The sequence below is a fragment of the Camelus ferus genome, chromosome 3, assembly GCF_009834535.1.
Source record: "Camelus ferus isolate YT-003-E chromosome 3, BCGSAC_Cfer_1.0, whole genome shotgun sequence".
Lineage (NCBI taxonomy): Eukaryota > Metazoa > Chordata > Mammalia > Artiodactyla > Camelidae > Camelus > Camelus ferus.
The window spans coordinates 98,691,121-98,709,643 of NC_045698.1; the positions used below are offsets into that span (position 1 = coordinate 98,691,121).

Below are 18,523 nucleotides of genomic sequence, written 5' to 3' on the forward strand. Positions count from 1 at the left end.
TTGGTTTTTGTCAGTGCCTATATACATACATATAGCATAGTTTAATAAAATGGCTTTTCTTATGTTTGATTTATAAAGTCATATCCTATATGTAGTCATCAATAAAATTCACTGATGGCCAGTACCAAAGTTAGAGGGTTCCAACTCTGTAAAAAAAAAAAAATGACAAGGAGTTATGGACCCTGTGGTAAACTTCAGGATGGATCAGCCCTAACATTAATCACTGTGGACTGCAAGCAGTAAGTTCTGTCTAGTTCTGTCTGAGAGGAGAGGGTTTCATCCACTAGTAATGTCACTTGATCATCACCAGCGAACAAAACATTCTCTTGGCTTTGGCACCCTCTGTTCCCTGGGTTTCTGACTGGTGAAGACAGGGAGGACAGTGAATGATCTAAAGTGGGTCAACATCCCCTAAATGGGCCAACAGTACATCACAGAATCCAACCCGGGGCCAGGACCCAGAGACTGGAAGCTAAGAACTGTTGTGAGCTACATGGGTCTTCATCAAAGCATAGCACAGCCCCATCCCTCACTTCTTCCTCAGTCTAAACTTCAGCAGAGAGGAAGCTCTTTGGGAGAGGAGAGGAAGGAAACTTGGTACAATAAGGGCCAGGATATGTCCCAAAGGCTTAATGCTCTAGGCCACACTAAACTAAGAGTGTGGAATATGAGCCCACTTTGAAAATGAACAGCATAATTTTAAGAATAGAGGATCCTGGAGAAATTCAGGATGCCTCATCTGAAACTTTAACTCAAGAATGTGGAAGCAACATCAGTATGCAGGTATATTCTCTTTAAAATCTAGATGGGAAAAAAGATGAAATCTTGCCATTTGCAACATCACGGATGGACCTTGAGGGTATTATGGTAAGTGAAGTAAGTCAGACGGAGAAAGACAAATACTGTATTATTTCACTCATCTGGAATATGAAAAACAAACAAAAACCAAAATAAATGAACAAACCCAACCCAAACAAAACAAGCATGTAGTTACAGAGAACAGAGTTGTGGTTATCAGAGGAGAGGGATGGGAAGAGGGCAAAGTGGATGAAGGGGCTCAACTCTATGGTGATGGATGAAAAATATATTTTTGGTGGTGAGCACATTATAGGGTATACAGTAGAAAAATAATGTATAGATGAAACAATGTTACATCAATAAAAAATAAACACTGTAGATGCAAAAAAAATCAAGATGGGTATTTTGGTTTTCACACACACAAAAACTTTTTAAAAACTTTTAATTGGCTAGTATAGTGCACATGTTAAGCAGAGTTTTAAAGAGACCCTACATCTTGAATGGATTAAGCAATCATTTATAACCATCTTCATGAATCATAGTTAATTGTTTTCACGGGGACATGAGATTAAATATGGAACCAAACTGTGATTTACTCACAACACATAATCAACCAAACTGCAGGCACATGTGCAGATTTATGCAAAAGTCCCGGTACAACTATATTTACCCTTTGAGATTAAGTACATAGTACCCACTCACTCTGATATCCCACTAAACATAAGAGCAACTTTTCTATTTCAATACAATTATAGGCAGAAACTATATGACATAAAATAGAAGTGCTTCCATAAAGTTTAAGATTTAGAGTATAAGAAGAGAAGACAAAAACAAAATTTCCATGAAGTCAAAAATAATTCCGCATTGGTCCGGTGCTCCATGAAACCCTGAGATAAACTATAGTCCTCAAAGATGTGTACTTGGATCAGAGTTCACCAAGACACTTCAGTATGCTTCACAGTGGCTCATCATCATCTTCCTGCTGTATTCATAAGCCAAAAACAGTGACCCATTGGCAGGGAACGCTCGAACCAAAGTAGCTTTCAGTCCAGAATATAAGGCTGCTACTCCTTCATTTTTCACAACACTTACAAGAGTTCTGATAAATCCTGCCTGTTTTCCAAACATGGAAAGAACCTGAATTCTGGATTTGATACAATCCACGGGGTATATGACAAGCCAAAGACAAATTCCAGCAATACCACCACTTAACATCAAGGGAACAGGGCCAAGTTCATCTTTGGATCCTCCTGAAGCAAAAAATGATCGGCTCAGTTCATACCCACCGAAGAAGAAGAAGTAGCCCGGTACTTCTTGAAGTAGAGTGCTCGAAAGTCCACGGTAGAAGCCCAAGGGTCCATCCTTTCTAAGGATACTCTTCACGACGGACCAGACTGTATTATGGCTTTTTGCTATCCTCCCTGACATCTCCATCTCGTGCATGGTCTGCAGCCGGCACTTCACAAGCTCAGTGGGGCACAGGGCCAGCGCGGCAAACGCGGAGGCGAAGGAACCCGCGGCCGCAGTCTGCAGATCACTCAGCTTTGCCTGCTTGTCCAATCCAACCACTTTACTCACAAACTGCTGGCAGAAGCCGTAGCACATAAAGAGGACGGAGTTCTCTGCGACGTAGGCCATCAGCGCTGGGCCCGTCCCCTTGTAGAAGCCCCGCAAGCCCACTTGGGAGTACGTCTTCAAGCAGCAGTCGATGAGGCCCTTGTACAGGCCAGGGAACGTCTGCATCTTCACTTTCATGGTGTCGAAGGGCTGCCCGGTCAGGACGCAGGCTGTGCCCCCGAGGGCCCCCGCGGTGAGGTCGATGGCGGCTTGGATGGCAGGATTGGACTCCATGTTCGCCCACTGATCTGCTGGTCCCCGGGAAAGGCCACTCTCTGCAGCCTAACACTGGCGTCTTATGTCCCGACGCCCACTCTGGACTCTCTCCCCCGCGGGAGAAGCCGCTTAACCCCAGACTAGGCCGCCCTCCGCGCGCCTTGAAATAACCCCCTGCGGACCGCCTTGCGCGCGCCTTTCCACGCGCCCCGCGGCCCCCGCCCCGCCCGCCACCTGCCGGGCGCCGCCCGCCATCCCCGCGCCCCCGGCCGGGGCGCAGACTAGGTAAACATTTTTAATGGACTACAATCCAGCGATTGAAAGCTGTTCGATAAATTCTTGCGATTTCAGCGGGAACCGCTAGGCGCCGCTACTCACCGGCTTTCCTATTCGGCCTGCCCCTCCACCGCCCGCATTTCCTACTCGGTAAATCAAACTGGGCGGGGGCTGGGGGGAGGGGTGCTCCCGTTTGACCGTGACTGGGGTCAAAGGGTCAACCTCAGAAACAGGTTTTAAATAGGGAAAACAAACAAACTACTGGGGGGAGAGGGGAGCGGTTTACATGAGAATACGTGGCTCCTTTGAATCAGAAAACCCTTAATCCTTTCCCGAGAGGTATGGCGGCTCAGCAAAGGTGCCGGCCCGCCGCGCCCCTCTGGGTCTCGCCCTTTGCTCGCCTAGTGACGCTGGCTGAGGCCCGAGGCCGGCAGATCCGCTACTCGGTGCCTACGGAGCTAGAGAAAGGCTGTTTCGTGGCAACGCGCCTAGGATCTGAGCCTAGATCCTGCGAGCTGGTGGGACGCAGAGTCCCCATCATTTCCAGAGGTAGGACAAGGCCTTGTACCATCGGGTTGGAAAACGTATCTATATAGAGCTAAGAAACTTGATAGAAGAGAGCTGTGTGGCTCCAGAGCTGTTCGCGCCGCTTCATGGTTCTTGTTGAGGAGCCATACAGCTTTATGCAGCAGCAATTCTGGAAAGCAATGACCATAGGCCTAGTAGGCAAGATGTGGTTTGGGGCATCATTGTGGGTACCGCTGTAGCCTACCTCCACCTTTTTCTCCCAGATCCTTATAATTCCAGCTTTGGAACGAATTTTCTTAAGGTTTACATTCTAAGCTCTAGGCGGTATTTTACCTTGGGGGTAAAAACAAAATGGGGAAGTTGTCAGGTGTGCTGAAATGATTCTTCCATTCAGGAAGCTTTCCTTGTCTGATTCTTTGGCTCCCAGTTAACATTTTAAAGTGTGGCACCCAAAAGCAGATTGTGCATGGATAGTTTGTCAATAGGTAGACTTTAGTGTAGTGGTAGACAGTGACCAGGCCTTTGTTTAGAGAATACCCGAATGTCAGTATTTGGATTTCTTTTCTCTGGGCTCACATGGTTTCTTCAGAGAATAATCTTACAGTCTTGACTCTGTTTGTGTGTGTTTGGGGGTGATGTATGCCTTGGGTACTGATTTAATGAGACCAAAATAGGGTAAGAGGGGTGACATCCTGCAGTAAAGAAAACATATTTTCACATAACCCCCTTGTTTAATGTTATACATCCCAGCCTTCATCTGGACCTGCTTTCTCTGAGTTTGAGCCTTTGGTTCAATTTATCCAGAAAATAAACTTTCCATCTGTGGGATGGGTAAGTAAGAGTTACCTGGCTTCCTCGAGTGACATAGGGATCCTGCACATCCAGCTGTGAACACACTTTAATGAATCCTGTTTCCAGCCCCACTTCCGTCTTCCTTGGAAACTTTGCCTACAAAAATTGTCTCACAGTTTCTATATCAAGTGGGTGTGTGTCTCTCTCTCTTTCATATACCCCCTTACAGACATTTAGCATGTAACTTTCTGTGATTTCTCAATTATCATTTCTTCATCTGCTTTGCCCTTCTGAAAACAGGTTGACATTTCTCATTCACTGTTGTCTCATTTCCTATTCTTTGTCCTTGGGGCTTACTATGTTATATTGGCAGGCTTTTTGATAGAGAAAAGAGATATGTGAGAACAATGCACCATTTTAAACTAGAAAAAAAATGTTAAATTCTTCGTATCATATTTGAGGGATTTTTTAAAATGTTTTGGTATCACCCTCAGGAAAGTCAATGAGGGAAAATCATATTTTAATACTTACTATGGAGGTCCTATCAAGTTTTCTAGAGGAGCATTCAGTTTTAACTACTGTCAATTAATTACATATGGTTCATTGTTAATTTTTTAAAAACACACACAAGAGATACTTTTGTATTAAGTTCATATATGTATGTTTTGGAGAAACCAAACTAATAATCAAGGCCAGGTAGGGCATTAATAGGGAAATGGTCTTTACCTTCATTGAATTGTCGGACATAGTTGCACAAATAGTGACAGAAAGAGATTGAGTTCCGTAAAGTGTATTTTAACAGCTGGACTTGGAGAGAACACACTTCAGCAAATACTGTAACACTGCCCAAGACACTGGGCAGTCATAAGCATCTGAAACCATTTTTTCCCGATTCTAACTAACCAAAATTATGCTTCTGTTTTGAATTTAAGCACATGTCCTCCCAAGCATACGTGGAGAATAATGGCAAAGAAACTTTCAACTTTTCAGTGAAGACCACCACCCTTGACTAGATGTGAACACCCACATCACATGTTCCCTAGCAATTAGATTGAGTGGCCAGGTAGGATTACCAGAGAAAGTGAGGTTTGAGCTGAGGCGTGAATAACAAAAAGCTAGCCATGAGAGGATATAGAGACTGTTCAGGAAAAGGGAACTGTAAATGCTAAATAAAGCTCTGTAGTGAGAAAGAACTGGGCATTTGAAGTACAGAAAGGCCAGTATAGCTGATGTTTGGTGGGCAGTCTTCCTAGTCTGTTTTCACACAGAATTCTTACTGGATAATAAGATAAGCAAGAGGTCAAGACACAGTCCTTCAAAGACATGAATTGTCACTATTTGTCCAAATTTCTCATCTCAAATAAACATTTGCTCTCCAAATTCAAAATGTCAGGCTTTATGACATTTCGAACTGAACACAAAGATCCCACTTACCTAATCTATAGATATAATGCAAAATGGAAGCCAGACTGATGTGCTTATTGCAACATTCTGTGTAATAGCAAATTTAAAATGGAACAATGTAAGTGACCAGCAATAGGGGAGTGGATAAAATCAAGGGAAAAAAAAATCTGTATCACGAAAAATAGCAGGAAGTCTCTATGTGCTGATATGGAAGGATACTCGTAATAAATTTTTGAGTGATGAAAGTTTTAGAATAGTATCTATAACAATATATATTTTTTGCTTTACAAGACTATATATATGTATACAATTAATTGTACACCAAGTAAAGGCCTGGACCAATACATCTCAAAAAGTTACCCTGGAAAGTTGGTGTGAAAGGGACAACTTTACTTTGTATTTTTTGCAAAATTTTTGCATTACTTAAAATTTTTCAGTTACTCTTCTAATTCCTGTATGTTAAAACACTAATTAAAGAAAATTCAGCTGTTCATCAACTCAAAAATACTGAAAACTGCAGCCCAACTGAACATCATACTCATCAGGCAAGGGAGCTGGGAAAAGTCTTTTTTGCTAACTCTGGATTTACCTAAAGAGAAATGAATCCCAATCTTCTTCAGTTAACCTTTTCTCTTTTGAAGTTTATTGTAACAGATATTTACTCTTCATTATGGAGGTTTTAATATTAGTGCAAAGCCAAGCCATAAATAAATCAAAAGCAATAAAGCTACAGTAGTAAACCAACTCAATTTACTTATTCTGCCGATGAATTTGAAGCAAACTCTGCTTCTGTCATTTATAAACTCTGATTTAGAATAATTAATCTGAAATCAACCACATGTAAAACACAGTTCTTTATACACTTTTCTACCACTTTGATCACTCTTTAATTCAAGTAATTATTTAACCCCTATTATGTAAAGACTCTAGTATAATAGTTTACTTTTATTCCAGGAATTGTTCTAAGACCTTTATATGTTATCAACTCAATAGCCAACAACTCAAGAGCCCTCAGGTAGGTAATACTATCACCTCCATTTTAGAGATGAGCAAATTGAGGCAGATTAATTTACTTGCCCAAGATCACTCATCTAATAGGTCACTAAACTAGGATGGAAACCCAGGCAATACATCTCTTGACCTTGTGATTTTAATCTCTTTACCATTCTTTAGTAAGTTTAGTGACTAACGAGGTAAAGTGCCTAATCTCAGTGAATTTACAGCCTAGTGAGGACATGAACAACAGGTAATTTACAGTCTAGTAAGATAGGTGCATTACAGAGTTTTTAATCCCAGTACACTATTATAGAGGAAGAGGAGTAATTAAATTCCTTGAAAAATGTAAATAAGCTTAGTGTGTAATGAAAATAGTGAAAGGATGTGGTGAGATCAGGCTGAAACAAAATTTAGGATAGGTTAAGAGGTTCTGTATTTCCTAACCTCCAAATGGAGCAGGTGGATTGGAAACATAATGCAAGATGACATCTCTCAATTTCTTTGCCCCTGCTGTGTTCCTCTTCTTAAAACCTAGCGTAACAGCTTCTTTTCCTACAAAACAGAATCCAACTGGTCAGTCCATTAAACCCCACCAAGAAACCACCTCAGAAGAGGATCTGATACCCACTACCCTTAAAAGAACAAGACTCATTATGAGGTGAAAATTACTTGCTTTTATTTATTGTGTTAAACAACCTTATAAATGATTTGCAATGCTAAATGTAGAAAATTGCTTTGAATAGCTGGGAAAATAGCTACAGCATGGGAAAGCATATGCAAACAAGCTCCCCTGCCCCCAGACTAGGCTCTTACTCATCTCAAATGGCATCACACAGGAACAACAGCAGCTTCTGGTAAATGGACAAACAGTAACAAAGTCCTCTAGTGAAGCTGCGATTAATTACTAAGTTGAACTGTTCACTCCGCTAATTCTACAACTTTCCTACATTTGTCTATACATTCCTACTTTCTACAGGGCAAACACCTAGCAAAGTGGTTGTGAAAGACAAATGAGATAGAAATTCACATTTGTCTACTATACAAATCGAACAGAATGCAATGAAGGAAATGCGAACTACTGCAGAGATATACTATCTAGTCCAGGCAATGAAACAAAAATTTTTCTTTCAAGGCTGACCCCTCTCAGGAATGAAATTAAGTATCAAAGCTCTCCTCACTTCTCTAGGAGTGATTCTAGCTCTTCTTGCAGAGAGCTGAGCTGCTCCTTTTCTCGGTCTTCCTTTTGTTTCAGTTCATCTAGCACAGCCTGAAATCTGTTCTTGAGAGCCAGGTTTTCCACTTTCATGATGAGATCCTCCTGTCGCTTTGCCCTGTCCTGGGTCTCCTGGAGCTTGCCTTTCATGTTATCAATCTGTTTCTGGATTCCCATAACCAGCTGATTGGTTCCCTCGTTTTCTTGGTGCTGTTCATCTGATTCATTTAGCTTGTCCTGTAGCTGTCTTTCCAGATCTTCCTCAGTGTCGATGATGTTTATATCTTCTTCATCTTGATGCTGCGTCTCATCTTCATCTTCGCTGCTGCTGCTGAGGTCATTGAATATCTCCCGAAGCTCATCATGTTCTAATGAGTCATGGCCCTGCCTGTGGCCAGACATTCCTGGAGAAGCGATATCAAGGCCCTGATTTTCTGTTTCTTTTGTTTCATCTTCAGCAATTATTTCCCAACGAGTACTGACAGCTTCAGCATCTGTGCTCAGCAACCGCTTCACTTCTTTTTCCACATCTGGAGATTCAATATACTTCTTCTTTGCTGTCTTCCGGAACCTTCTCTTTCGGACATTTTTTAGAGGCAGAGTAATTCCATGGTTCCATACAAATTTTTTCTCTTTGTCCTTATCCTTTTTCTTGCTTGCTTTGGGATCAGCAGTAGCAACTGGTTCCTCCACAGGAGGATAGAGATCACCATCAACTGTAGAGACAAGCATCTGACAGATATCAGCTGTCTTGTAAAAGGTTTTCTTATCAATGGTTTTCAAACTTTCCATAACACACGGCAGATCCACCAGTTTTGAGGCCAGTGGGACCCGATCCACTCTGACGATTCCATGACGCCCATCAGGGTGTAATTCAATTGTCAGTCTGTCCTTCAGGTTGACATGGCCAGACTGTACTGCTCGCCTCACAGTAGAGGCATACTCTGGAGGAAGGCGTAAGATAAACTGGCTCTCCAGTTCATGAGGAGCATCATCTTTGCTCTTACTCATCTTTATTTCTTGGTGACTCACTTCTCTAATAACCACTTGTTGCACTAAAAAGTTCCACCTATTTCAACAGAAAGACCAGTTCGCTATGAATTGAAATTTTAATTACAAACAGTTCTAAGTACAACAGCAGCTAAGCGTCTATTTTAAATTAAGCCCCAAGTCTTTCTAAGTATGCTGTGGCTGAATAGCAGTCGTTACTGACACGTTGCCTTAATCAATTAAGTCCATTTAAATCTTAGCTGCAATGCCAAGTTCCAACCTCTAGATGCCGCTGCAGGACAACGCAGAGAGCTAGCTAGCAGGAAAGCAAATGGCGGCTGCTACGGAATGATTTTCGGCACACAAAGCTAAGGCCCAGCAGACACTCCCAATCCACAACTCTCCCGGAACAAAGATATTCAAAAAGCGGGGCGTAGTGAGCTCTCTTCGCCTCGGGTACTTACAATCCAGTGACGATTATAAATCCAGTTTCTCCGGACAGGAGCGAGCAGAAGCCACTCCGGAGCAAGGCGGCCCGTGGCCGAGCGTCTCCTTCTTGATTCCTTTGTTCTTTCCGGCTCGCGGCAATCAGGAGCGATTCGCTACTAATTATTAGTGAAACAGCTCAGGACAGGCAACACGAAATCTCGCTGATATCCGCAGCTTCGAGAGCCAGATTCTGCAGCTCCTCAGCTGCGCAGCTCGGCAGCTCAGCAGACCTCCGTCCTGAGCTGCAGACCCAGCGGAGAATAAAACGCTACGCTACCGGAGGCGGCTATGAGTGACAGCACAACTCGGGCGGAAGTGCGCACTGCCCCGGCGCGCGCAGGCGCAACGCACAATTACGCTATCCAGCGTGACTTGTCTCGCGAGAAGTTGGCTTTACGCGATGAAGATGATACTCTCGTGAAGAACGTTGGTTTGGAAATATTTAGAGAAAACAATACCAAGAAAGACATAGATTCTCCGGCCTGCCCCCGCTAAGCCAGAACTTTTAGCGGATCGCCATGAAGCCGGATAGCTCCTTGGCTTCCGGGTGATTGCCGGAGATAGGGAGTCCGTGAGGAAAGCGTCCTTTTCCTGGAAACATCTGGATGCTCCCCGGGCTGTATCCAATTTGGAGCCGAACTAAGAATTTATAACTAACCATGCTGTGGATTTTAAAACACCCAAATCAGTGGAGTGAGGACTTGCTGTCCACTATGTAGTTCTAAGTCTGTGTGTGCTGGTTATGGAAATGTTCGTAGGAGGCCTATGACTAGGGGTCTGTTTCTGTTTTGAAGGCCCTCAGAAGGAACAAGGATGATTCCTCTTTTTAATGTATTCGACGTAGATGTAAATGGTAACAGAGAAGTAAGTGTTCTTCTGGAGGCCCATGTTCGTTTAGGACAGTTATCTGAAAGACGAATGGTCTGATTAGAGTATAATTCAAATATTACTCCCTGTCAGTCATTTGCCAGTAATTTTTAAATTAGTTTGGAATTTTTAAAATTCCACCTCTACTGTTTTGAGAACTGTTTTCTGCTTGCCTCTTGTATGGGTGGTCAGTTATTCATCAACATGTATTTATAGCATTTTAGCCTAACTATGTAACAGTTTCCACTTCTTCCTATTCATTTCCATTTATTTTTTAATAGGATCAGTTTGGTAGAGCATCAAGGTCATTTAAAATTTAATTTCTGTCCTCTAAAATATTAACACCTGCATCTAAGTTTAAGAGAACTCACTAAAAATGTGATTAACATCTACAAAATTAACTGTATTTCTTTATGTACTTGTCTCCCTTGCTCTAGGTTGGAAGCTCCATGATAATCAGGAATGTAATATTTTGTTCATCTGGTCCTGGTGCCTAGTATCAAAACATGGGAGATAAAAAAAATAGTTGCTAATTGAATGAAAGAATTGATCCATCCAGAAAAAATATATATAAATATAGCCCAAATTCTTTAATAATTTGTGAGAGAAAATATATTCCAAGTCACATTAAAATGAGATACAGCAACTTTATATACATTTCCTCTCCAGTCAGGGACAGTGCCAATTATCATGAGGGGAGAAGTTTGCAAAAAGTGTGTGTGTGAATGTGTTGCCTTTGCTTTTAGTAGACTGTGAGACTATGTATGATGGGGGGGATTTAAATGGCTTGGCACCAGTCTGATTTTTTTTTTTATGTTAAGTCTGAGGAAAAATTAAGCTCTTCCACATAATTGTACTTTAGTTCTTTGTTCTGTAATGTGTTGAAGAATGTTAGCTGATGTATTTCCAGGATTCTCTCTTTCCTCTTTTTGAAGATGAAATTTTCCCCCTGTACTTATCCCTTCATTGTACCAGATTTTACGCATTTCATAGATATGAGTTTAACATGCTAGCCTCTGCATAATCCTTTTTTGTGATTATAAAATTTGAGGCCCAGCTTATACAAGAAGGTTATCCATATATTGCTTTGCATTTTAATTGCCTATGAGTTTTATGATGTTCAAATATCTTTGTCACAGAAAATAACCTGAGATAAATTCTATGCAATTCTGATTTGCCAAAATTATGATATATTTTAGTTAGTAAACCTTTAAGTAGAAGATTGTCAGGAATAATTAAAAGGATCAACTGTAGTTTCCCCTGAAGTATCTACCTCCTTCAATCTTGAAACATATTTTCTCCTTTTGAGTTTGACACGTTTTCTGAAGGCTATTTTTTTGCAGGGTAATTACATTGATCCTAAAGCTAAGAGCTCTGCCAGGTCACCATTACCTTAATGTCTGTTGATACATGCAGTTGTGTGTGTGTGTGTGTGTGTGTGTGTGTGTGTGTGTGTGTGTGTGTGTTTATGTTTATCAAATCCATTTGACATACAGAAACACTTTGAGTTGATGAAAGAATTACACTCCTGTGATTGTTCCATGGAATATCTGTGATACTAGTGAACCAAAGATTTGGGGGTAGCAGTAAATTCTCCAGAGTAGTAACAAGGCTCAGAAGGCTTCCTACCTATGATAAAGGAGTAGCACTATCAAGCTAATGCTATATGATTGAAAATTCCCTTTAATAAACTTCCAAGTTCCTTATACTGTGGGTGTTAAAAAATTATGGGTTATGGGAGAAGCCTTGCTTGTATCTTGGAGATAGAAAATTAAATTATAGGAGTGAGGAAATAGCAAATACCCTTATATATTGCTCTAGCAGTATATAAACAGTGAAAAGCACGTTAGCCAAAATGTTGCAGTCTCTTGTATTAAGTGTGATGCTTTCTATAGAAAAAAGACCAACCTGATTTACACTGGTTTAAACAATAAGAAAATGTTTTTGAAAACCAGGTAGTCTTGAGCAACTCTGTTCAACAGAGATATAATATGACCCATAGATGAAAGCCACATTATTAAATTATTTAATATTAAATTATCTAGTAGCTGCATTAAAATGGCAAAAGGAAACACATGAAATTAATTTCGGTAGCATTTTATTTAGCCTAATTATCAAAAATATTTCAACATAGAATCAATGTAGAAATTGTTAATGGTATGTTTTACATTCTAATTTTGTACTAAATCTTCAAAATCTGGTGTGTATTTTACACTGAAACACATTTCATTTTGGACTAGTCACATTTCATGTTCTCAGTGGCCATGTGTGGCTGGCTGATGGTTACTGTATTGAACAGTGCAGTTCTAGAAACATGGCTGCCTCTAGGCATGATAGAATCATGGCCTGGCACAAATTGTTTTAACTTCCTGATTTTAGAGAATGAACATTTATTTATACTTGTTATTCTTTCAGCTTTTCCCTCATCTTGTAAACTTCGAGAGTCTATGGTCATAAGAAATCTGACAGAAGTAACTGGGGAACTTCCTTTCTTGGCTGTGGTAAGTTCAGAGAGTGTCTCTCCCTAACCAGAATCTGTCTTTCAACTTGATTGGTCTAACTAAGACTATACACCTATCCCTGGCTCAATAGTAGTCACCAGCGGAATACCCTAAGCCTATGATTTTCAAAATGGTGGGGAGGAGAAGACATTTGATGATGCCTGGAGACATTTTGATTGTCGCAACTGTGGGGGTGGTATCTACTGGCATCTAGTGGGTAGAGGCCAGGGATGCTGCCAGATATCCTATAATGCACAGAGCATCCCCTCCACAACTAAGTTATCGGGCTCAAAATATTACCAGGGTTGAGAAACCTTGCCCTAAGCTCAGTTTTTAAATTATTAATTGTTTTAAGCCAGTATTCCTCACTAAACACTGACAAGAGGAGTGAGATCACCACTATTGGTTTAGTATCAGACCCTACTACAGCTATGAATGGGTTCACCTTCCCCTTAGGTATGTGGAGAGTGGACCCACTACACTAAAAAGAAAGTGTTAGAAGAGATGAAAGGGCATGGGCAACTGTCTTAGTCTTTTTGGGCTGCTGTAACAGTACCATAAACTGAGTGGCTTATAAACAACAGAAATTAATTTTTCAGCTCTGGAGGCTGAGAAGTCTGAGATAAAGGCACTGACAGCTGTGGCGTCTGGTGAGCGCAGGCTTCCTGGTTCGTAGATGGTAGTCTTTTTTGCTGTAATCTCACGTGGTGGAAGGGGTGAGGGAGCTCTCTGCAGCCCCTTTTACGTGATGACTCCACCTTGATGACCTAATCACTTCTCACGAGCCCTACCTTTAAATACCATCACATTGATTAAGTTTCAACATGTGAATTTTGGGGGACATAAATAGTCAGTCTGTAGAGGTAACCGATGGTATACAAGAAATAGCTGATTATTGGGGGGATTTTAATAGTATGTATGTAACTCCAAAAAAGATACAACTGGCCAGTAAGCCCATGAAAAGATGTTCAACATTATTAATCATTGGGGAAATGCAAATGAAAGCAACAATGAGTTGCCACCTTACACCCATTAGGATGACTACTCTCCAAAAAAAGGAAAGTAACAAATATTGGTGTTATATGGAATAATGAAACCCTTGTGCACTGTTGGTGGGAGTGTAAAACGGTTCAGCCACTGTGAAAAACAGTCAGTGTTTCCTCAGAAAAATTAAAGAGAATTACCATGTGATCCAGCAATTCCACTTCTGGGTATATTTCCCAAAGAATTAAAAGCAGTGTCTCAAGGAGATTCTTGTATACCCATGTTTAGCAGCGTTGTTCACAGTAGCTAAAAGTTAGATGCACCCCAAGTGTGCATCAACCAGTGAAGGCATAAGCAAAATGTGGCATGTGTACATATGATGAACTAATTCCTCAGCCTTAAAAAGGAAGGAAATTCCTTTTTTTCTTTTGAGATATGATTGACCTACAACACTATGTTAGTTACAGGTATACACATAGTCTTTTTCTATACATTAGAAAATGATCACCACAGTATCTCTAGTTACCATCTGTCACCATTCAAAGTTACTACAATATTGTTGACTATATTCCCCATGCTATACACCCTTGTGACTCGTTTATTTTGTAATTGGAAATTTTTAATATCCCTCACCTTTTTCACTCATCCTCTCACCCCTCTCCCTTCTGGCACCCACTTGTTTGGTCTCTGTATCTGTGAATCTGTTTTTGTTTCGTTATATTTGTTCATTTGTTTTGCTTTTGTAGATTCCATATGTAAGTGAAATCATACAGTGTTCGTCTTTTTCTGTTAGACTTATTTCACTTAGCATAATAATACCCTCTAGGTCCATTCATATTGTGGCAAATGGCAAGATTTCATTCTCTTTCATGGCTGTGTAAATGTACAATACATCTTATCCATTCATTTATTGATGGACACTTAGGTTGCTTCTGTATCTTGGCTATTGTAAATAATGTTGCAGTGGACATAGGGGTGCACATATCTTTTTGAATTAGTGTTTTCATTTTCTTCAGAAACATACCCAGAAGTGAAATTGCTGGATCTTGTGGTAGTTCTATTTTTAATTTTTTGAGGAACCTCCATACTATTTTAAAAAGGAAGAAAATTATGACATATGCTGCAATATAGATGAACCTTGAGGATATTATGTTATGTAAAATAAGCCAACTACAAAAAAGGCAAATACTGTATGACTCTGCTTACATGAGGTATTTAGAGTGGTCAGAATCATAGAGACAGCTAGTAGACAGTGTTTGCCAAGGGCTGGAGAGAGGGGAGAATGAGGAGTAACCATTTTATGGGTATACATTTCAGTTTTACAAGATAAAAAGAGTTCTGGTGATGGATGATTGAGATAGTTGCACAATGTTATAAATGTGTTTAATACCACTTAACTGTACACTTAAAAATGGCTAAGTTGGTAAATTTTATGTTATGTGTATTTTATCACAATAAAAACAGAAAAAAAGTATATTTGTCTTTTAACAGTATGGATAGGTGGGTAGGAGTGGGTTGGAGGTGGCAATAGTTCAGTGGTAGAGCTCGTGTTTAGCATGCACGAGGTCCTGTGTTCAAAAAAAATTTTTTTTAAGAAAAGGAAGCTTCAGTAGTATTCTTCAAAAGGAAATGTCAAGAGGGAAATTCTGTCAGAATGTTTAAGTGGATGTCAATTTTAATAAATTAAAATTTTGATTTAAATTTTGTAGAAAGAGCATTTTATTCATATTTTGTCAAAAAGAAATAGAGACTTGTAGCCTTTGTACTAAACCAACCAGTATTGTAAAGGAAGTCCAAGAAATAAAGCAAATCCAGTCTCCTGTGAGGACCTTCAGAAATAACAGGCGGTAGATATTGCCCTGGACCTCTGGGTGCCGCTGTCGGCCAGTCCGTGGCTAGAGTGAAACAAAGGAATCCACTGGCGTTTCTGACGCAGCGATCCCTGATCCCCGCAGACTTTTGAGAAACCCATCAGGAAGGGACTCTGCACACCGTCTCTCCCGGAATCTTTTCCAAATATATGGGTCTGGCAACTCAGGGTGAGCCGCTGCCTTATCTTTCCAGTGCACTTTGGTATCCGGCAGCAACCGCAGCGAGATGTATTCAGACCTACGAAGCAGCATCAAGAAGACACAGAAAGAGGTCCTCCCACTGGGAAGGGCGCGAGAGTGCAGGAAGCACTGTTTTCCTTCCTGCTGTCAGTGTTCACTCGAGTGAACTGCGAAGTAGATGCGCTGCAAGATTCCCGATTCTGGAAGAGGTAACCAAGGACTTAAAAGTGGGCAATTTTGCTAAAGATCTACATCTCGGTGACCAGAACCATGGGTGAGTGCTGAGAAGCCTGTCTTTACCGCCAGCAAAGAGAGCAGGGAGGAACAAGACAATGACAGGATAGATCTAGCTGGTAGGCCAAAGGAAGTCCCTAGACTCCCTGAACCTGAAAACTTTACTGGAAATCCTATAAATGCCTTTCATATAAATGTATTTTTATCCTGGATATAAATAACATAAGGCTTTTAGTGCGGCCATTTTGTTTTGAAAATTCTGGGAAAACATCTTAATAGGAGCAAAGTTTACTCCTAAACTGCAGTAGATATGGATGGTGCAAATAATTCTCTACAAATTTATGAGATTAGTTTCAATTAACCATTTCCCCCACTGCCAGAAGTAGAAGAGAGCACAAGGGCAGTAAATATCCTGGTTATTAGAGAAATTGGGACTGGAGGAGCAGAGCTGCCACCACTTAGTGGTGGGAAGGAAGCAGAACAGCTCAGAGAATGAAACGGATCTTGGATGCCAGAGCCAACCCTCCCATACTGAACCACAAAGAGTACAGCAGAGTCTGCCTTCTGGAGGACGTGCCTTCCACCTCCTTGTCTACATTCTTCAGGTGATCCCTTCTGACGTAGATGATACCCCTAAGGTAGAGTTCTCCTGTACTTCCCACACAGTCCCACAGGATATACAGAATATATCCTATAATAGCAAGCACCATCTTTGATTTTGAAGAGTGACAGTTACATCGTAGCCTCTTCTACGGTGTAGAAGAGGACAGGAGACAGTTAAGGGCCCAATCCTGGTTGAAATGGAGGTTGGGAACCATAATGCAGTGCAGGTGACTTTCAACTGAGTGTCTAGTCCTATTAGAGATCAGAACTGTGGTTGCACTTACCAGAACAACAGGACTCAAGAGACTTGCTTAAAGGGATAAGTGAAAGATATTGTAAAGAGTAACAAACACACAGCCAACAATTCATCTCTAACAATTACTGTGGAATTCTTTGTAAGCTACTGACAGATGGAATTCTAAACTGGAAGCAGAATCAGAATTTCCATGTACCGACAAGAACAAGCTGTCCCTCTCCTCTGATGCATCATGCATCGGCCTGCATACAACCCAGATTAACAAAAATGCTCTAGTTTTCCAACAGGCCTACTATAGTCCTGGAGACCAGGAACACTCACCAAGAGCCTCCGTTGCACATGTTAGTGCTTCCACCTTGAACTTGGAGCCCTGAGTGCCTCTTCTTTCTTCCTGACCAGCAACCTGGGTGCTGTTGTCCAACGTGTCACTGAGTGCAGAGCACAACAGTGCTTACCGCAGCCTACCTTTGAGCTGACTCTGCAACCATGACCAGGGTTCGACTGGGCTTGGTGTCATCCTGAGCCTGCCTGTAATGGTGGACTACCACTGTGAAAATGGCGCAGAAGATGCTATGCTGGCAGTTGCACCTGGAAGTTGTGTCGCTCTTCCATGGGCACCATATACTGTGCAGCCTGGTCGCCAAGGTGGGTACTGAGTGGGGTGCAATGCCTGACTGTCCTATCAGGTGCTTCAGACCACCTGCTCTGATTCTTCAACCTGAGGATACACAAGAATGGGATGCACGCTGTGGCACTGCAGGTGACAGACGCAGCTCTCTGGGGCTTGCTGGTTACCATGCTCAGTGACGACAGCCATCACGCTGCAGCTGGTCTTTGCCTGTGGTTTGCAGGAGTTGCAGTCTTACCTCAGCAACCATCTGGCACCTGCCACCAGAGCTACAGTTTTACTTGGTCTCTGTGCTCTTCCTCCTGGCAGTGATTCTGGTCATCACCTGGTCGGTGCCTGTGATGTTCCTCCAGCCCTGCTTTCAGCCTGGTCCGTGGACCAAGCCTGGATTTGTAGTTGCTTCCATTTCAGGAAGAGATTTCCCTATTCCTACAGTCTATATGTGGCTTCAGATATTGCAGTCTTTAATTTCTTCATGGTAACTCAGAAACATCTTTCAACTGGATGTTTTCTGTAGTGCCAACAGTGAAGCCATAAATATTACATTGGGTTCAAATGTATATGTGTGAGTTTTAACACTTTATTTCATAAATATCCTGATGTAAGCAGTCATGATCGGTTTTGGTTGGATTTGGGGGTGCAGGGGGAGCTCTACAAGTTTACTTGCTAGTTTCTATGTGTATTTTGATTTGTTTCATTGGCCCAGAAAATTCCTTTGGGCCAAACTTTGTGCCTATTAATGCATGTTCTGAAAAGTTATGTTTCCTACTAAAGAATTCTTTCCTTGCAACATTGAGGGAGGTTCACTGCATCTTTAAGTGTCTGCTCTTTGGCTCCATTATACTTGTCTTTGAGAAGCTGAGAAAATATAGATTTGGTTATACAGGAACACATATTCTCTTTCCAAAAACTGTTCTCTGGCCTTCCAATTGTTTCCTTTCTTTCTTTCATCATTTTCCAGACCCTTCTCACTCACGTGCCCATGGGTTGGCTGCCAATATCTCGTTCAGTTTGTTCCTGAAAAATGTCAGCCTCTGGAATGCAAAGATCATTCTTCCCTAACTTTTGGGTTAAGATAAA

At 41.4% G+C, this 18,523-nt stretch overlaps 3 protein-coding genes across 3 annotated transcripts in view; 1 reads left to right on the forward strand and 2 right to left on the reverse strand.

Moving 5' to 3' along the window:
- Nucleotides 1-977: 977 nt before the first annotated feature.
- On the reverse strand, nt 978-7,137 carry LOC102507700 (mitochondrial ornithine transporter 2). Its single transcript, XM_032476977.1, has one exon. The coding sequence runs from the start codon at nt 2,647-2,649 to the stop codon at nt 1,744-1,746; it is 906 nt and encodes a 301-aa protein (XP_032332868.1). The 5' UTR covers nt 2,650-7,137; the 3' UTR covers nt 978-1,743.
- Nucleotides 7,138-7,281: 144 nt separating this feature from the next.
- Nucleotides 7,282-9,579, reverse strand: TAF7 (TATA-box binding protein associated factor 7). Its single transcript, XM_014558960.2, has 2 exons — nt 9,295-9,579; nt 7,282-8,909 (listed from the first exon to the last, which is right to left on the reverse strand). The coding sequence occupies exon 2, from the start codon at nt 8,849-8,851 to the stop codon at nt 7,802-7,804; it is 1,050 nt and encodes a 349-aa protein (XP_014414446.1). The 5' UTR covers nt 8,852-8,909; nt 9,295-9,579; the 3' UTR covers nt 7,282-7,801.
- A 3,039-nt stretch (nt 9,580-12,618) lies between these two features.
- The window catches only part of LOC102508199 (protocadherin gamma-C4), a 175,705-nt gene continuing 169,800 nt past the window's right edge, over nt 12,619-18,523 (forward strand). Inside the window, exon 1 of the mRNA XM_032476975.1 lies at nt 12,619-12,687. Coding sequence (XP_032332866.1) covers nt 12,634-12,687 — 54 coding nt within the window. The 5' untranslated portion in view covers nt 12,619-12,633. The remainder of the gene's footprint in view (nt 12,688-18,523) is intronic.